Source organism: Octopus bimaculoides, chromosome 4, assembly GCF_046866305.1.
Source record: "Octopus bimaculoides isolate indiv1 chromosome 4, ASM4686630v1, whole genome shotgun sequence".
Taxonomy (NCBI): domain Eukaryota; kingdom Metazoa; phylum Mollusca; class Cephalopoda; order Octopoda; family Octopodidae; genus Octopus; species Octopus bimaculoides.
The window spans coordinates 43,204,422-43,222,153 of record NC_142931.1 but is presented as its reverse complement, the minus strand read 5'-3'; the positions used below and the strand labels follow the sequence as shown (position 1 = coordinate 43,222,153).

Here is a 17,732-nt window from a genome sequence, read left to right as displayed (position 1 = left end):
TGTGTGTGTGTATTTATGCTTTTACCTACCACAGCTCAGCAACCAATGCTTTTTTGTTTGAACTTAGCGGTAGCGGTTCGGCGTAGAATAAATGCCGTAGAATAAGTATCGACAGAATACTTACCAGGTTCAAAAATAAAAGTACTGGGATCGATTAGTTTAACTGAAACCTTTCAAGACTGTACCCTATTCTAATGAATGAAAGATGTAAACGATAAAAAAATAAATATAATCTTCTTAGATGACATTTTACCCTGAGTCAAATTCCTTTCTAAATATTGTAAACCAACCAAAGTGAATATGATGAAGGATATTTGCAAGAAGGTCCTAATGGCTAAATTTAGCTGTTATTGCTAAATTTTATGTCTCTTGTTTCTAATTTTATAATATCCCAAAGACTGCTATGAATTTTTACCAATCTCTTGATACAACCACGCTTGGTGTGGACTCGAAGAATAGCAGGTGTGTGTGATTCAGCCAAAGTGGCTGAATCTAGCGTGAAATTAAAAACAAATTCTCTCAGGAGCACAAGTGGCCATTACCCTCGATGAGCGAATGCAGACAGGATCTTATGACTGGTTAAATTCAATTTTTCGAGAAAATAAGAAAAACAATGCATGCATATGTATGTGAGTGAGCGAGAGTATATGCGTGTGTGTGCCTCTGTGTGTGTGTGTGTATGTGTGTGTGTGTGTGTGTGTGTGTTTGTGTGTGTGTGTGTGTGTGTGTGTGTGTGTGTGTGTTCCTGTACGGAATATACATGATTAATATATAATGTATACATGTATAGATTCATATTTTTTTTCATATATATTTACATACATAAATACAGACATACGTTCACGCACACACAAGTATAATACATACGAATATTTTATATATGTATGTATATATATATATATATATATATATATATATATATATATATATATATATATATATATATATATATATATATATATATATATATATATATATATGTGTATGTATGATGTGTGTATGTATGTATGTATGTATGTATGTATGTATATGTATATACGAAGGGAGGGAGGGGAGTGAAGAGAAGGGAAAAGCAGAGAGATTTAGACAAAAGGTCTGGTATTGTTGTTCCAACTTTCCTTGAATACACAAATACATATATAAACATATACACATATTTACATATATATCATTTAAATATATACACAAATACGCACAGACACACACACACATGCATATACATATACAGGCACATACACATACACGCACACACACGTGTATACTTATATAAACTCATATATCTTTAAATGCAGTCGAACAAATGAACATAGACGAGACCAAAACCATATTATTAGGAGTATATTTCTAAGTCAATGGAAGTCACATATGCTTTAGCCATATATATTTCGCTGACAAACCAGATTATGACGTCATTGGTAAGCGCCAGTTCTATTTCACGCTTTGATAACAGATGATTTTCTTTGTGTTAAAGTACTATCATTATAGTGTTAGCCCACCAAGAATGCCTCCGCCTTCATTTCCCCACCAACCCCAATAACTGTTTATATGGCCAACTGGTTTTCACTCAACAGCAGTGTTTTGTATAGACAAGAGTTATGACATAGAGGACAAGAAAATATAAAGAAAACTACAATATAACTTTTATTGCTGTTATTGTTTATATTTCTTTTCTTTTCTTTCTGTATTTGTATTTCTGTGGTTTATCTGTCCTACAAGATGTAACACACTCTGAAAGAGTTTGAAAATTATATAAGCTACAGCTATTGATTAGCCAGTTAAAAAAGAAAAACACGCGTTTCTCGACTCCGCCACGTTCCTCCCAAACTTGAGAATTTATATTTGTAACAGACAGTTGATAATAGAATATAATTTAAAGTCAGTAAGAAAAGGGTATTCAATCTTTCATTTTAGAAGTGGAAGTATTATTTGATAGTTCCTTGTCAAGAAATTCATTGGCTAAAAATTGTGATTGATGGAAGTTATAGAATCGGATTAAATGCTTACACAAATCTACTTTGGTGTTCCACAGTAAAATATTTAAATTCTACTGGAGTCAGTAGAGTGCTAAAAATATACAGAACTAGACAGGTCTTCAGCATTAGTGCTAAGATGTATAATTTGTCAACTTTCAAACAGTAGGGGATATAAGTATGAATACATACGAACACATATATACATATATATCTATATTACATATGCATATACATATCTTTATATTTATACATATAACAACTATGTATGTATGTATTGCTATCGATATATATATATATACACACATACGCGCACACACACACACATACACACACACACACACACACACACACACACACCCACCCACACACCCACACACACACATATATATATATATATATATATATATATATATATAATACCCAGATGTAGCAATGGTGATTAACATAGGCTTCATAGAAATATATTTACCTGGAGCACAAAAAATACAAAGAAAATGTGCAAAATACCATAAGAAAATATGATAATTCATAACTCGACAGCTGTTTCAGGAAGCCTATATTTACACGATATCATAATAATCCTAAGTTACAAATGAAATGTGAAAATGTCATGGAATATAACCGATGACCAGTAACATGTAGATATAATTAATCTGGCTTCCTTCCTCAACAGAAGACTGTCATTTGTGACAGTTTTTTTTTCCTACATGGATATGAATAAATTACGCTTTTAGTAACAGAACAACCCCCGGTATTAGAGCTCGTTCTTATTTCGTCAATAATATTGTGGTATCAAATACTATCAACAATAGGTGGAAAATTAAAAGCAATTGCAATATTACTCCTTCATTATTTTATATATGGGAAACTTGAATATTTTGGAGTTCTATGTTGTAAGTGCTGTGTAAACTATATTTGACGGACGCACAATAAGTTTAACCTTCCATGAGCAAATGACAAACAACAAGGAAAACTGAAGCAACAGTACCAGCACTACCACCACCAGCACCACCACCTCTACCATCATCGTCATCTCTATTAGCATTAACAACAACAACAGGCTATCTAAAATTCGTTCAATATAATACTTCATCTTCGAAAGAGAACCGGCAGTGGGATTGACACTCGATAACGCGTTCACGCACTCAAATATTTTGAGTTAAACCATTGATCCATCACCCAAGTGTATTCCGCTGTAGTTTTGCAGTGTATTGTAACGTAAATAAAGTAACAAACTTTCTGTATTACACTTAAAGTGCTACCATCTTGCTGGTGAAAACTATTTCAGTCCTCGCCGCTGTTCCACTCAGACAAAGCGTTCAGGTTATGGGGTGAAATACATGTGATCCTGAGACAACTGCTGACGATACGGAAGGGTTTCAGACATTACTATGGATTTAGAAAAGCTTGCAGCTTACAAAACCTCTGTGTAGCTCTTGCAGTTCACGCATGGAGCAAAGCATCTCATCCATATCCATCCATCCATCCATCTTTTCATCCAAGCATACACACATGTAGGGTTTATACTTTTGCATTAAGGTCTACCTAAAGAAGAAATCAATCACATCTTTTTATCTACTTGCAATATAGCGTGTTTTTTAAGCATCTTCCGCTCACTGCAAACTACAAGAGTCAATTTCCAAAATAAGAAAGAGTTATTAATTAAAAATAACCCCCTCACCATTAAGCGATTATGGGATTTATTATAATCTCGTAGTCGCAATATTTTTAGGGCTTATTTTGTTTTTTTCATTGAATAATAGGCTGTAGTAGATTAGCATAGTAAAAAAGAGTTGTATATAAACAATGTCAATTTAAAACTAATATGGTAAAAGGAGCGCAAAAAACAGGCTTACAAAAAACAGGCTTACAAAACAGCCGCTAATTATGCAGTGCTCCTACTGTGTTTATTTGCAAACCGTACAGAATATCAGTGTGAAATATATGTTAGTCATGACCAGGGCTGATATAAGTATAGGAACCTTTGACTACACGGTTAATTCCATGCTCTATAAATTCCTTAGTGTGAAAATCCCTATACGTATTCACAATGAATTTTATTAAAGGGCCGTAAATTTTACACATTGCCGTGAAAAAAATTATTGTGATTTACGAGAGTGTATTCCAAGACTTACATTTGATACTCATTGTGTGGTCCCTCAGAAATTATAAATCATTCTCCTACCACAGATACATTACACACTAAACATAAAAATATATACGATAGTTCTATTGTTTCTGATTAAAAAAAAACAAAAAACTATGATATGCACAGATGTAGCCAAACTTCATTCAAATTTCGTCCCGGTTATCTTAGGTATGTTGCATATACCTATATACGTGTGAGTGTTGTGTGGTGTCTTTATATGTATTTGTATATATATATATATATATATATATATATATATATATATATATATATATATATGCGACAAGCGAAGTATTTCTAGAACTGTCAACACGACTACCAAAACGTTTTTCAGTAGATATGAGAAGAAAATAGAAATTCGAGCAATTGCAGTGTTTTAGTGGATAGGGGTAGATGATAGATGTATACATGCTGTCTGCACCATTGGCTTTTGTTCTTTAACAGCTGTTCCATATGCGAGGCACTTTAACAACCAGCAAATGAATACACATCTCATACCAACAGAGTCGCGCACATATGGTAATATCGTATATATATATATACACATATATATATATATATATATATATATATATATATATATATATATATATATATGTATATATATATATGTATACATTGTATGCTTTGTCTATATCCATATATACATTTACATGACATATATACATGTGCGTGTGTGTATGTATAAGCTTGTATTTGCTTGCATATATATATGTATGTATGTATATATATATATGTATGTATATATATATATATATATATATATATATATATATATATATATATATATATATATATATATATATATATATATATGTATGTATGTATGTAAGTATACATATATATATATTTATGCATATATAGTTATATGTATATGTATATATTATGTATGTATATATCCTTAGACCACAAATAGCTACAATTAAAGATGCTATTTAGCCACTCCACGAAGTTAATAACATGATGCAAAGAAAATTCTATGATAAGAAAAATAGTAATATAATTAAAAACAAACTTCTGCAGAACCCAAATCACACAAGAAGATAATAATACATAATAATACAATATGTTAAGTAAGCAGCTAGTATATTCTAAATGAAATAAGGAGACGCTCTGCTGTGTAGGAAAAGCGGTCAGATCTACCTGAAATTATACTTTACAGTCTTAAGGAAAAATAATTTATGTAGTACATGATGCACGTTTTCTGATAAAGTAAAACGTGACGGTTATGGCTAGAATGCCTTACATCAGAGTTCTACTCGATCAGAGCTGGCTTTCGACTAAACACAACAGCAACAATAGCAATTATTGACAAATGCTTAAATTTTTCGAACTGATTTGAAGACACCTCAAACTGTAATAACGGTATTAAGGTCAACCTTGGATTTGTAAACTAAATGAAAAGAGTTTCTCTCGTGATAGCAGCGTATTTTTTCCAAACTTAGTTTATCGAGAACTACATTATGGAATGTGTTTTAGGGTTTGAGCTCAAGAAGTTTGAATTGTTAATTCTAGATAAACAAGCTACCGCTCATTGTATCCCCCAACTCCTGTATAAATAACACGTTTGATCAAGATGGAACTTTTGTTATTAATCTATATGCAATAATCCCTCACCATATCGCAGTTCACCTATCGCGTACTCAGTACATCGCGGATTTTTCTGGCTAATATATGTAAATTTATATCGTGGACTCCTCAGTATATGGTGGGTTTCAGCGGCCGATAAGTATTTAGATTTTATTTAGATCTTAATTATTTCTGTGGGGGTTTTGGAACGTAACCCTCTTGTTTAATCAATATATGAAAAATACAGTGAAAATGCTATTATTTAGATGTTTAGTTGTGCCACGTTTCGCTTGTCATACTTTACTTTCTAAATATTCTAGTTTCAGTCGTCAAACAATAGGTTGTTAGCTGTATCGTTTACTTCCTTTCGTGTTATCTTTATTGTAGCCTTCATTATTATTCAACTGGAAAGTTTTCTTTTCAAACTGTAAACGATTTAGTCTGTTTCAAAGCCAGTTTTCTCATAATGATTACTTATACAATCACACAACCGCATATAAATAAGGAGCATCAATAATGTGGTGAAATTAATCGACTTCCTTAGTTAAATGAAAACAAGCCACACATGCAGGTTCTCGATGTTTATTTTCCCAGCTTTACAGTTCTTGCGAAACTACTTGACTCTGAAATATTTCCAGTTAAGAGTTCTGGGTTCTTGTTCAAAAGCCCTTCTTAAATTTTATCGCAGTTTACTTCTATCTTTTAACCTGATCAATGTATATAATTTGTTGACAACATCAGTTTCAATGACACGTGATTTAGCTATTGCTCCACACAGTTTATTAATCAATACATTCCTTACCGTACATTAAATTGCTCTGGTGCAATCGCAAAAGATACGTGCTGATTCTTCTCCTCCCACCTCTCTCTGTTTGTCTATCTATCTATCTATCTATCTATCTATCTATCTATCTATCTATCTATCTATCTATCTATCTGTCTGTCTGTCTGTCTGTCTGTCTATCTATCTAAATATAATTATATCCATTTGTGACGCCATGATAATTCGGAAATTGTGTGCATGTTTCTTCACTCTGAGAATTATTGTAGAATAATCTATTGTTATTATTACTAACGCTAACTGAAACTGATTGTTTCAGGAATGTTTTAAAGGACAACTAATCAAAGGATCGCTTACTTTGATCCTTTGTATTTCATTAATTATAATTTGATAAGTCAAAACTTAATGAAAATATATAAAAATGTTCTTTGTGTTTTCTTTTACTTACCTCACAGATATATATTTAGTATTCATGGTCAATCATTTCACATCGTTCACCGATATAACCAGCCGGGCAACTGCAATTGACAAATTAGATTTTACATTAACAAGCGGAAAAGTAGCAGACGTAAACATATTAAATATTGGTTTTAAATTTTGGCACAAGACCAGCAATTTCAGGTGAGGGGTATAAGTCGATTACATCGATCCCAGTGTCCAACTAGTACTATTTTATTGGGCCCGAAAAGATGAAAGGCAAAATCGACTCCGTCGGCATTTGAAATCAAAACGTGAAGTCGGAAGAAATGCTGCTAGGTACTTTGTCCAGCGTTGGCAACGATTCTGCCAGCTTGCTGCTTTATGGAAACGATAAATACTAAAACGTAGTTAAATATTATTCATTGTTTAACTATGTTTCGGACATCCATACAAATGACGCAAAGTGTGTGACCTTGACCTTTCTGTTGGCAAGTTAAAATTAGCGTAGAGTTATGTGCTACAACATTCGATTGGGATTCTTTCTTCCTCATATTTGCAATAGCAAAAAAAAAAAAAGAGGAAAATAAAAAGAGGTCAGAAAAAATTCGATATATTATTAATTGTGTATTTCATGAAATATTTTTGCAAATTGAGACGCTAATGAAATATATATTTAACGAAGGACATAATACAAAGCTCAAATTACCTCTGCAATAAAAGGATAATATATAATTTCTGTAACTAAAAAGATTTGTTATTGTATCTATTCTTTTACTAATATACAAATATTCATATATGCAAGTCTAATTCCATCATCAGTTGTCGACTGGAAATCATTAAAATTTTGACACCTATAACAATATTGTTTATTACAGTGGTGCCGACAGTATATTGAGCTGTGAGAATATGGACTAGTGAACATGAAAATTGAACGAAAAGTATATAACGTTGTTGGCAGAATAACTGCAAAACGAAACGAAAAGAGAATATAAGTAACCTTTCGACTAAAACGATGAATTTAGAAGTTGCTGGTTTCGTAAAGAACGGAATAATACAAATCGAAGCGAACAAGGGAATAATGTTTTTTTTCTTTTAATCAAGCGATAAATTTAAAACTAGTTATACAAACAACAGAAACAGTAAAAACCGAATCAAGCACGCAGAAAAAATATATATAGTCTTCCGAGAAAAAGTTTAAATTTGATACAGAATTGCAAGTCACGCATGAAATAACCATTAGACTTTGCGGACTTGTCGACTTTATTCACTAAGTAACTCTTATTTGAGCAGAACTGTCATACATGACATTCCAGGAGTACTCATTATCTTTGTTTAAGATACTAAGGTATGAACTGGCGGAGACTTCATGCTAAATATTTAAAGGTCGTTGACTTAAGTTATTTTACCGTCATCGGATTCATATTCACGAAATTTTATTTACAATTCAACTATATTCATAATAACTATAAAATGATATTTTTGAGAAACTCAAAATTTTTTACTGCATTGTTACTTAATAGTTGACGATATAGTATTAAAATGAAGTTCAATAATTTCTCTCAATACAATGATAAATAGACCCTACTTTCTGTTTTTTTTAATGCGAACTTATAACAATGGAGATATGGGCAATAGAAACATAGTTAAAAAAACGAATGAAATAGAAAGGCAGGTGTGAGAATATCATACATAAATATGCCGAAGGAGAGGAATATTTACATAAAGGAAGCTATGTGCATGAATGTATGTAAAACTAAAGAGAATGATGTCACAAGACGAAAAGGAAGCAAGAGGACAAATCCGAAAGCTGTAGCTCTAACCTAGTTTATATCTTGGGAAAATACGGTGCTGAAAAAAACGACAGAATTGATTTCCAAATTAAATTTAGCAATTCGAATCGTAGCTGAAAGTTGTTTTTCTTAATAAATAAGTCGGAAAATTAAGGTTAACATTGATGTGGTTATTTAGGTATGTGATAAGTTTATCCTTTTCTTTTACTTGTTTCAATCATTAGATTATGGCCATGCTGGGGCACCGCCTTAAAGAGTTTAGCCGAATAAATCGAATCCAGTACTTTATTTCTAAAGCCTTGTACTTATGCTCTCGGTCTCTTTTGCTGAACCGTTAAGTTACGAGTACGTAAACAAACCTACAGTTGATGGTGCGGGACAAACACAAACACACACACAGAGATACATACACACACACACATATATATATACATACACAAGCACACACTTACACACACACTCTCTCTCTCTCTCTCTCACACACACACAAATACGTACACATATCCACATACAACAAGTTTTTTTTCAGTTTCTGTTTCACAAATCCACTCATAAGGCTTTGCTCGACCTGGCGCAGAGTAGAAAACACTTGCTTGCAGGGTTACAGAGAGTGGCTGAACTTGAAAACATATGTGGAAAGTAAACTTCTTGCCAAACAGCAAAAGCGTTAAGTGCTTTTAGTGCTTATATCAGGCATAAAAAAAAAAAGAATTATACCTTAAAGCAACATAAAGCTAAGGAAATAGATCTCAATTAGTATAAAACATTAAAACAAATACTAGAAATTGCAAGTATTCACATATCTGTAGCAATTAAATCTCTATGACAGTCAGATATCTTTAACAGTCAGCTGAACAGCATATAATATACGCAGTGTGAACAAAAGGAAATAATATTCTTACAAATCGAGAGGCCAGACACGAGAAAATAATAGAAAAATTAACAAAAGTATAATTAATAGTTATTGAAGATAAAGTAAGGAAAACGAGAAAAATGACAGAATGTGCACGGGTAGCTGTGGTAAGGAGTTTGCTTCCTAAACTGATGAAACTATTTCATGAGGAGTATATAAGCCATAAAATGTCAAGAAGTTGCAGAGGTGAATGCATTTATGTAACTTTTTGTTAATCTTATGGTTACATCCGTTTCGCAGCCTTCATCATATAATAATAATGATAATTCTTGCGTGTAATAAATTATTTTATATGCCTGTGCCAAAATACATATTACGCATTGCACAATACAATTGTACATTTTCAAATCAATGCAAATAAATAAGACTAGCGCACCAGATCACAAGAACATCATGGTTCCAATGCTTGAAGCATTGATAGAAAGAATTGACGTATACGTTAACCTTAATCAGGAATTTAATACGATCGAAAAGAGTATCTCCAAAATAATTGTATATTTAGCTTCAAGGTTCATCCAAGGCTGGGATCACGGGCCATACATCCCCTGCCCAATTCAAGATCACAACATATAGGTACACTGCGACACAATTTCTTTTCCTTAATAGGTCCTGCCCTGTTTAACATTGTCCAGAAACTGATCAAAGAGGAAAAGGATCCCATCATCTTTAAACGGAGTCTGGACAAATTTCGTCAAAGAACACCAGATAAGCCTATACCTGGATACAACTCACTCAACAAGAACTCATTATTTGAACGGACCATGATACCACAAAACTTGACTTAAAAAGGATTTAGCTAATCCTATCAAGTGGTGCTATTATGTTAGACATGGCCTGGACCAATCTTTGGTCGAAACATATCTAAATTTATCTAAGTTTATAAACGCTATATATATATATATGTGTGTGTGTGTGTGTGTGTGTGTGTGTGTGTGTGTGTGTGTGGAATCGGGAAGATAAAAACTATGTAAGAGCTCGTTGTATGGATTATATTTGTAATTCAAAAGATATAGCTTGTCAAACACTGTGTCACGCTGATTCAGCCAAAGAAATACAAAAAGTGTAATGGTGTCTTTAGAATGCACACCCACTTGCAAGATAATTCAATGAACCAAGCATTCAATTGATGGAACGTACAAACATTCATCCATGCATGTATATATTATGCTTGTCTGTATGTATACAAGTCTATTTCTGCGATATCCCATTTACATTAGTAATAAATACGCTTTGTCCCAAAATCCATCACTAAGCAAAATAGCATTTTATGTTGAATATTATCTAGAAATTTCATCATTTACAGAAGTGGTCATAAGGCAGTAGATTGGCCAGTATTTCGTTCCACAGAATTCTTTAATAAATAAGAAAACCAATACAAAGGTACATTCTCCGCCTTTCTGTAGTCGTTTGTGTAATCGGCAGCGAGAAACTCAGCGTGATGTTTATAAAAGTTTAAATGTCTAATATAATATACATACTTATGAATGGAATCATAATTTTTGTCTTTGTCTATACCAGCGTTAATCACTCTTTATGCATGTGTGTGCATTTGTTTTCTGAGCAGTGTTAGGTCCTTATACCTAAAAGTAATCTGCAATCTATTTTACAGTCAACTATATTCATATATTACAAATTCCAAGAATTATATAAAAGTGTATATATATATATATATATATATATATATATATATACATACGCACATATATATAGATATACGTAGACATACATACACACACACAACACATACAATTCTGTTCATATGGACCTTAGGAGCATAATAGCGGAAGTATGTGTATGTTTTGGTGCGATCCAGCCTGTAACCGAGTAACTTACATTTCAAACACCGCCTCTTAACAAAACACACACGTTACAAGTTGTGATACAGCTTCTCTATATTACATATAAGTGTATTAAAATAAACCTCTTGCCATATGTCAGCTATTTTTATGCCTGTATGAGACATATACACGAACAATCCTACACATTTACACGCACACAAACATTCAAAGTCATTACACACACACCAAAACACGCTTTCATATGTATATAAACCACACTTGCACACTCTGACGCCGACGAACTCTCATACATACACGTGCTCACGCATGCATCAGATATAGACTTTCTTTTACATTCACAAACGCATTTAGCATATATCCGATCAAGTTATGTAACTTCTAATTATATATATTTTGTGCTTCTAATAATATATTTTGAGACAGATTTTCCATGCTTACCTAGTTTCATTTGAATCCACGTGCTCAACTACTTTAAAACCTATATATTTAGTTGATCTATTTTGCATTCTACTTCCCAGAGAGATTTTTATGTGAAATAATTTTCTGTGGGGTTAGTAACCTACGTGCCACTTACAATACCACTACATAATCCTTTTCTGAACATCCGACATTGATACAAGCAAACTATTCTCAAACTTGAGACCTCAACCAAATGCTTGTAACAAGGTGGATACTACTAAAGTCACCCAACGATCAGATGATGGTATTAATTTAGGAGATGGATTAAATTGATGATTCCAGATGCTATTGGTTAATATTTTAATTGGTATGCCTTTCGAAAGGTTGCTATATTATATGCAACAAAATATTAGCATCTAGTATGGTCCGACAACTACTTGTGAATGAATCTGATTACACTGATTGAAGCATGCGCAGAACTATTTTCACTTTCCTAATAAAATAGCGTTCCTCCTGGATCGACCAACATTAGTTAGGACAACCAGTAACTGGGCGTTTATATTTTATATTAGAATTTAAACGAAACATTAACGGAATGAATTTCACCGACATCAGAAGGACTGGAAGTGTTATCAGTACTATCCCTTCCTCTGCATTCAACTAGTTAAGATCATTCCATACGTTAACAGAGAAATTTATTGAGTTTATAGTTTATCAATCTCGAAGAATATCAATAAACATCAAGCAAATAAATTTAGGAAGAACTTCAGCTATTCAAAGACTGAAAGCAAAGAATTACAGTAAGTAGTAACCCGAAAATATTTAACGTCTTCTTCCAACTTTGTCAACGTAGAATTCGATTAAATATCGTATATAAACAATGTTTCAAGCCACGTGTTGAGTTGTTTTAATTACCAAACAAACAGTGCAATTATGTTTCGACAACTTCTTTATCATTGAACACAATATCAAAGCATAGATATATGGTGTTTCCAAAGGATACATGAAATATAATAAACATATGAAATCAAATGAAAGGAAGTGTAATAGAAAAACTATATTGCACAATTCGATGAATTTAAAAACAGATTAATCCATTTTGCAAAGACCCATTACCCTGATCATAGGGGTTGGAAAATCTTTAATACAGATTTTTGGCCAATTTTGATGACAGGTTTTTCTCATTCGGAACTGACATGAAAACAAGAGCAACAGGAACAATAAATTAAAAAACACAATAAATACCCACAATTCTACACTACCTTCAACTGATGAAGCATTACAAGCTAACTTCTGCAGGGCGTAAAGTATAGAATATGTGGAGTGCAATTTTGTGATTATCTGTGCGATAGAATTCTGCCTGGATTATGCAACACTAATACCTGTGGTGTTACTGAGATAAATGCCTTTATGCATGACTTACATTATAAAACTTAGGTCCACCATGACTCAAATTATAAGTACGTTAGACATACAGCAGGCCATGTCTTTAACAAGTCGATGCCAGTCTCATAATAAAGACCTCATAAAATCTCAGAGCTTAAAATATATTTGCTGTATCCCAAACACCACTTCCAAAACAGCTACATACATTCTCCAAAACCAAGCACCTATTGTAACCCTCTTTCACCAGCAACTCCCACCGAGTAAATGATACATGCCTCCACCGTTACTTGCACTAATAATACTTCACGTTTCTAATTCATACTTAATGAATACCCTTAGCATGTATCTAATGCATACTTAATGAATACCCTTAGCATGTATCTAATGCATACTTAATGAATACCCTTAGCATGTATCTAATTCATACTTAATGAATACCCTTAGCATGTATCTAATTCATACTTAATGAATACCCTTAGCATGTATCTAATTCATACTTAATGAATATACTAGCAAGGCAACTAAGATCACCTCTCTCACCACAGCAACAACATTACAATTAGAATATTACTCTTATAATTCTTACTAAATTAAAAGGCTACTGCAAGCACTACTATTAATCTTAATCTTAATGATGGTTTCTAATGGCTCAGGACAAGAAGTTTTGAGGGAGCAAATCCATCGGCACTAGTATTTGAGTGGTACTTTATTTATTGACACGGAAGAAAGAAGAGTAAAGCTGACCTTGGCAGGATTTGAATTCAAAATGAAAAGAGATGGAACAAATACCGGATAGCATTTTCCCTACACTCTGTCGATTCTCCTATCTAGCCACCTTGTTCCTAATCATAATACTCATTTCTAGTATAGGCACAAGGCCTGAAATTCGGGGGAAGGTGTCGTCAGTCGATTACATCGACCCTAGTACTCAACTAGAATTTGTTTTATCGATCCCGAAAAGATAAAGGCAAAGTCACTCTCGGCGGAATTTAAACTCAAAACAGAGATCCGGAAGAAATGTCGCTAAGCATTTTGCTCGACATGCTGTTCTACCTGATTGCCGCCTTTCTCATTTTATTAATCATAGAAGGAAAAATGCTAAGTCGACTTCGGCGATGTTATAATTCAGATAATAAAAATATAAAATGAAATATTTAAAGACGTTTTATATAGTGACATACTGATCTGTGGACTAACGCCTGAATAATATTAATGATGATTTTTCCTTTTACCATAGAGGTCGTCAGTCGATTACATCGACCCTAGTGCTCAACTAGTACTCAAGCAAAATTTTTTAAAGGGGTAAGTGATATTGCATTCAGTTAGATCAACGTAAATTATTTAACGATAGTTTATGGAAGCAAGAGATAGACGAATTCAACATCAGTGGGATGTACACGCAAAACATAAAGGAACTTAATTATGCATCAAACTGTATTTAATCCGACGATATGATTCAGATATGGCTACTGATGATACAGGAGACCTGAGGACCACGGTGGATGATGTAAGAACCGATACAGAAAGTGCACTCGAACAGACGGAAATATCACACACCGAATACCCATCGCCAGCGTAGCAAAGAAAGATAAATATATAAAGGTGTATGCGTGCCCAGCTTGTGTGTCTATACAGAAACGAGGCACGCACACACATATATGTTCGCATATATGCACACACACACACACACATATATATATATATGTGCTAAGAGTATATAAAAAACATGTGTGTGTATATATACATATCTATGCATATGTATATTACATATACGCATGCGTGTGTATATATGCATATTATTGCATACAACCTCCACCCACACCACACACAATATATATATATAGGCACACATATAACAGGAAAAGCAAAATAAAATAGTAAGAATATAACTTAGAACAGCATATGTCACTCTGTGTATGAGCATAAATGTGTGGTGTTCTTGGGAGTGTGTCTGTGTGTTTGGATACACATATATATGTGTGTACCTATATGTGAGCGGTTGTGTTAAATCGAAACATGAGCAGAAAAGCACAAAGAGAAACATAAACATACAAACAGCAGACAGAATTAGTGAAACCAGGTGGGAATATATTACATATACACATAAAGTGTTTGTGGTTGTTTATATATATATATATATATATATATATATATATAAATATATACATATATCCAAATATATGTACATATATGTATATGTGTGTGTATATATATATCCATACATATACACATATGTATGTATGTATATATATATATATATATATATATATATATATATATATATATATATATATATATATATATACATACATATACATACATATACATACATATATATATATATATATATATATATATATATATATATATATATATATATATATATATATATATATATATATATATATATACATATATATATATATACATACATACATAATACATATATATATATACTTACACATATATATATATATATATATATATACATATATATTCGATGCATGTAATATTGATATATGTATATTTTTCCGGTAAAGGAAGCTGTCCAATACCAAGTGTAAAATAATAAATACGACACAGAACAAAAGCTTAAATCACTAGTTTGCAATAATTATGGCGTCAGTAGCTTGGTGTAAGAATGATAGTACGTTAACCAGCCAATAACTTCATCCATTTTGTTTCCTAAACCAAATGTTTTCAGCAAGTATTTGAGATTCTTATACGTCTGATTGAAATTCATCATTCTCGGCCACAATGAAATTATTTTCTAGATGAAAATCACGTTGGGCAATTGCAGTAGAATATGTAGGTGAGTAACAAGTAATATCGTCAACACAGCAGATATATAATAATTATAATTGTAAGAATCAAATATGTGGAACTAGGCCACACATTAGTTGATGAAATTCAATCAACCTTCGAATCTTGAAATAAGATCAGGAGGACAAATAACTAAATACTGTAAGTCTTTTTTCTTCAGCTACGACTCCTGACAATAACAACAGCAATGATAATAATAACGATAATAACGATGATGATATTGATGATAATGATAATGATGATGATGATAGTGGTGGTGGTGTTAGTGGTGATGATGGGTGGTAGTGATGCTACTGCTGCTGCTGCTGATATGATGACGATGATGATTTAATACCATATGATAACAGAGTGGATACCAAAGAAATTGATATAACTGAGAAATAACTGGATTTAGCCTGAGAGGTGAACAGATAGTCCTATGATAATTGGTGTACTTGGCACAATATCCAAATTGCTACCTAAGTGATTGAAAGAAATCGGAAATAAGACCCATTATATAAAAAAAAGTGCCAACCTGTGTTGAGCAAGAAAACTAAGAAAAGTTCTTGAGATTTTAAGGGGTGTGTTGTTACCAAATTTATGATTGATAACATCTCTGCTAAATAAATTAGCAGGTAAGAGTTTGGCTTAATAATAATAATAATAATAATAATAATAATAATAATAATAATAATAATAATAATAATAAATGCCCTCATGCAGTACCAGGCTCTTATGGCTTCTCATCTTAACTGATTGGAAGTGTTATTATGTACATTGTTTTGTCTTGGTATAAAAGATGGGCTACAACAAATATTTTGCTTAATTCCACAGATTTGCTTGTCAGTTGTTTGATCTTAACCGGTTGAGCATGTCCCTTCTTGGCCGACGATATGCGCATCTCTGATCACGAGCAGAAGTAGTGGGGGAGTATCATAGACATGTGTTGAGAGGAATTGCTTGAGGTTTGAATAATTCACCTCTAGAAGGTCACGCGTTGTTTACCCTGACATGAGATCACCATGTCGCGCACATATAGTTTTGATGCATGTGCCTGGTGTAACCTTATGAGACGGGTAGTTATGATGGGTATACCGAGCTTCGTATATTTGTTTCGCAGTGTCACTTTGATTGCATGCTCTGCTCTCTCACGCCGTAAGCGAAATGCTTAGCTGTATTTCGTCAGTTTTTACGATCTGACTTCAAATTCTGCCGAGGTCAACTTTGCTTTCCATCGTTTCGGAGTCGATAAATTGAGAACCAGTGTAATCTGCATAACCCCTCCCCCAAAATTTCAGGCCTTGTGCCTTTAATAGAACGGATTATTATCATTATTATAATTATTATTATTATTATTATTATTATTATTATTATTATTATTATTATTATTATTATTATTATTATTATTATTATTATTATTATCATCATCATCATCATCATCATCATCATCATCATCATCATCATCATCATCGTTATTATTATTATTATTATTATAATTATTATTAAAAATAATGATAATAATAATAATAAAAGGTACTGAAGCATATTTGAAAATGAAACCAGGCCTACTATCCCTACAGGAAGTGCAAAAAATCGTGTTAACTAGAAAGACTCATGTACTGAGAAGAGCATTATCGCTGTGAAAGCAACATCCATTCATGAATTTATTTATTAATTTCTTTAAATACATATTTTACCTATGAATTTGCGAGTGTAAACTGGGAATGCATACAATGAGTTTCTCTGCTCTA

General features: G+C 32.5%; 1 protein-coding gene across 1 annotated transcript in view; it reads right to left on the bottom strand.

The window, feature by feature from the left end:
• LOC106881830 (uncharacterized) overlaps window positions 1-17,732 on the bottom strand; it is a 142,379-nt gene that overhangs the window by 19,465 nt on the left and 105,182 nt on the right. Inside the window, exon 2 of the mRNA XM_014932344.3 lies at window positions 6,921-6,990. Coding sequence (XP_014787830.3) covers window positions 6,936-6,990 — 55 coding nt within the window. The 3' untranslated portion in view covers window positions 6,921-6,935. The remainder of the gene's footprint in view (window positions 1-6,920; window positions 6,991-17,732) is intronic.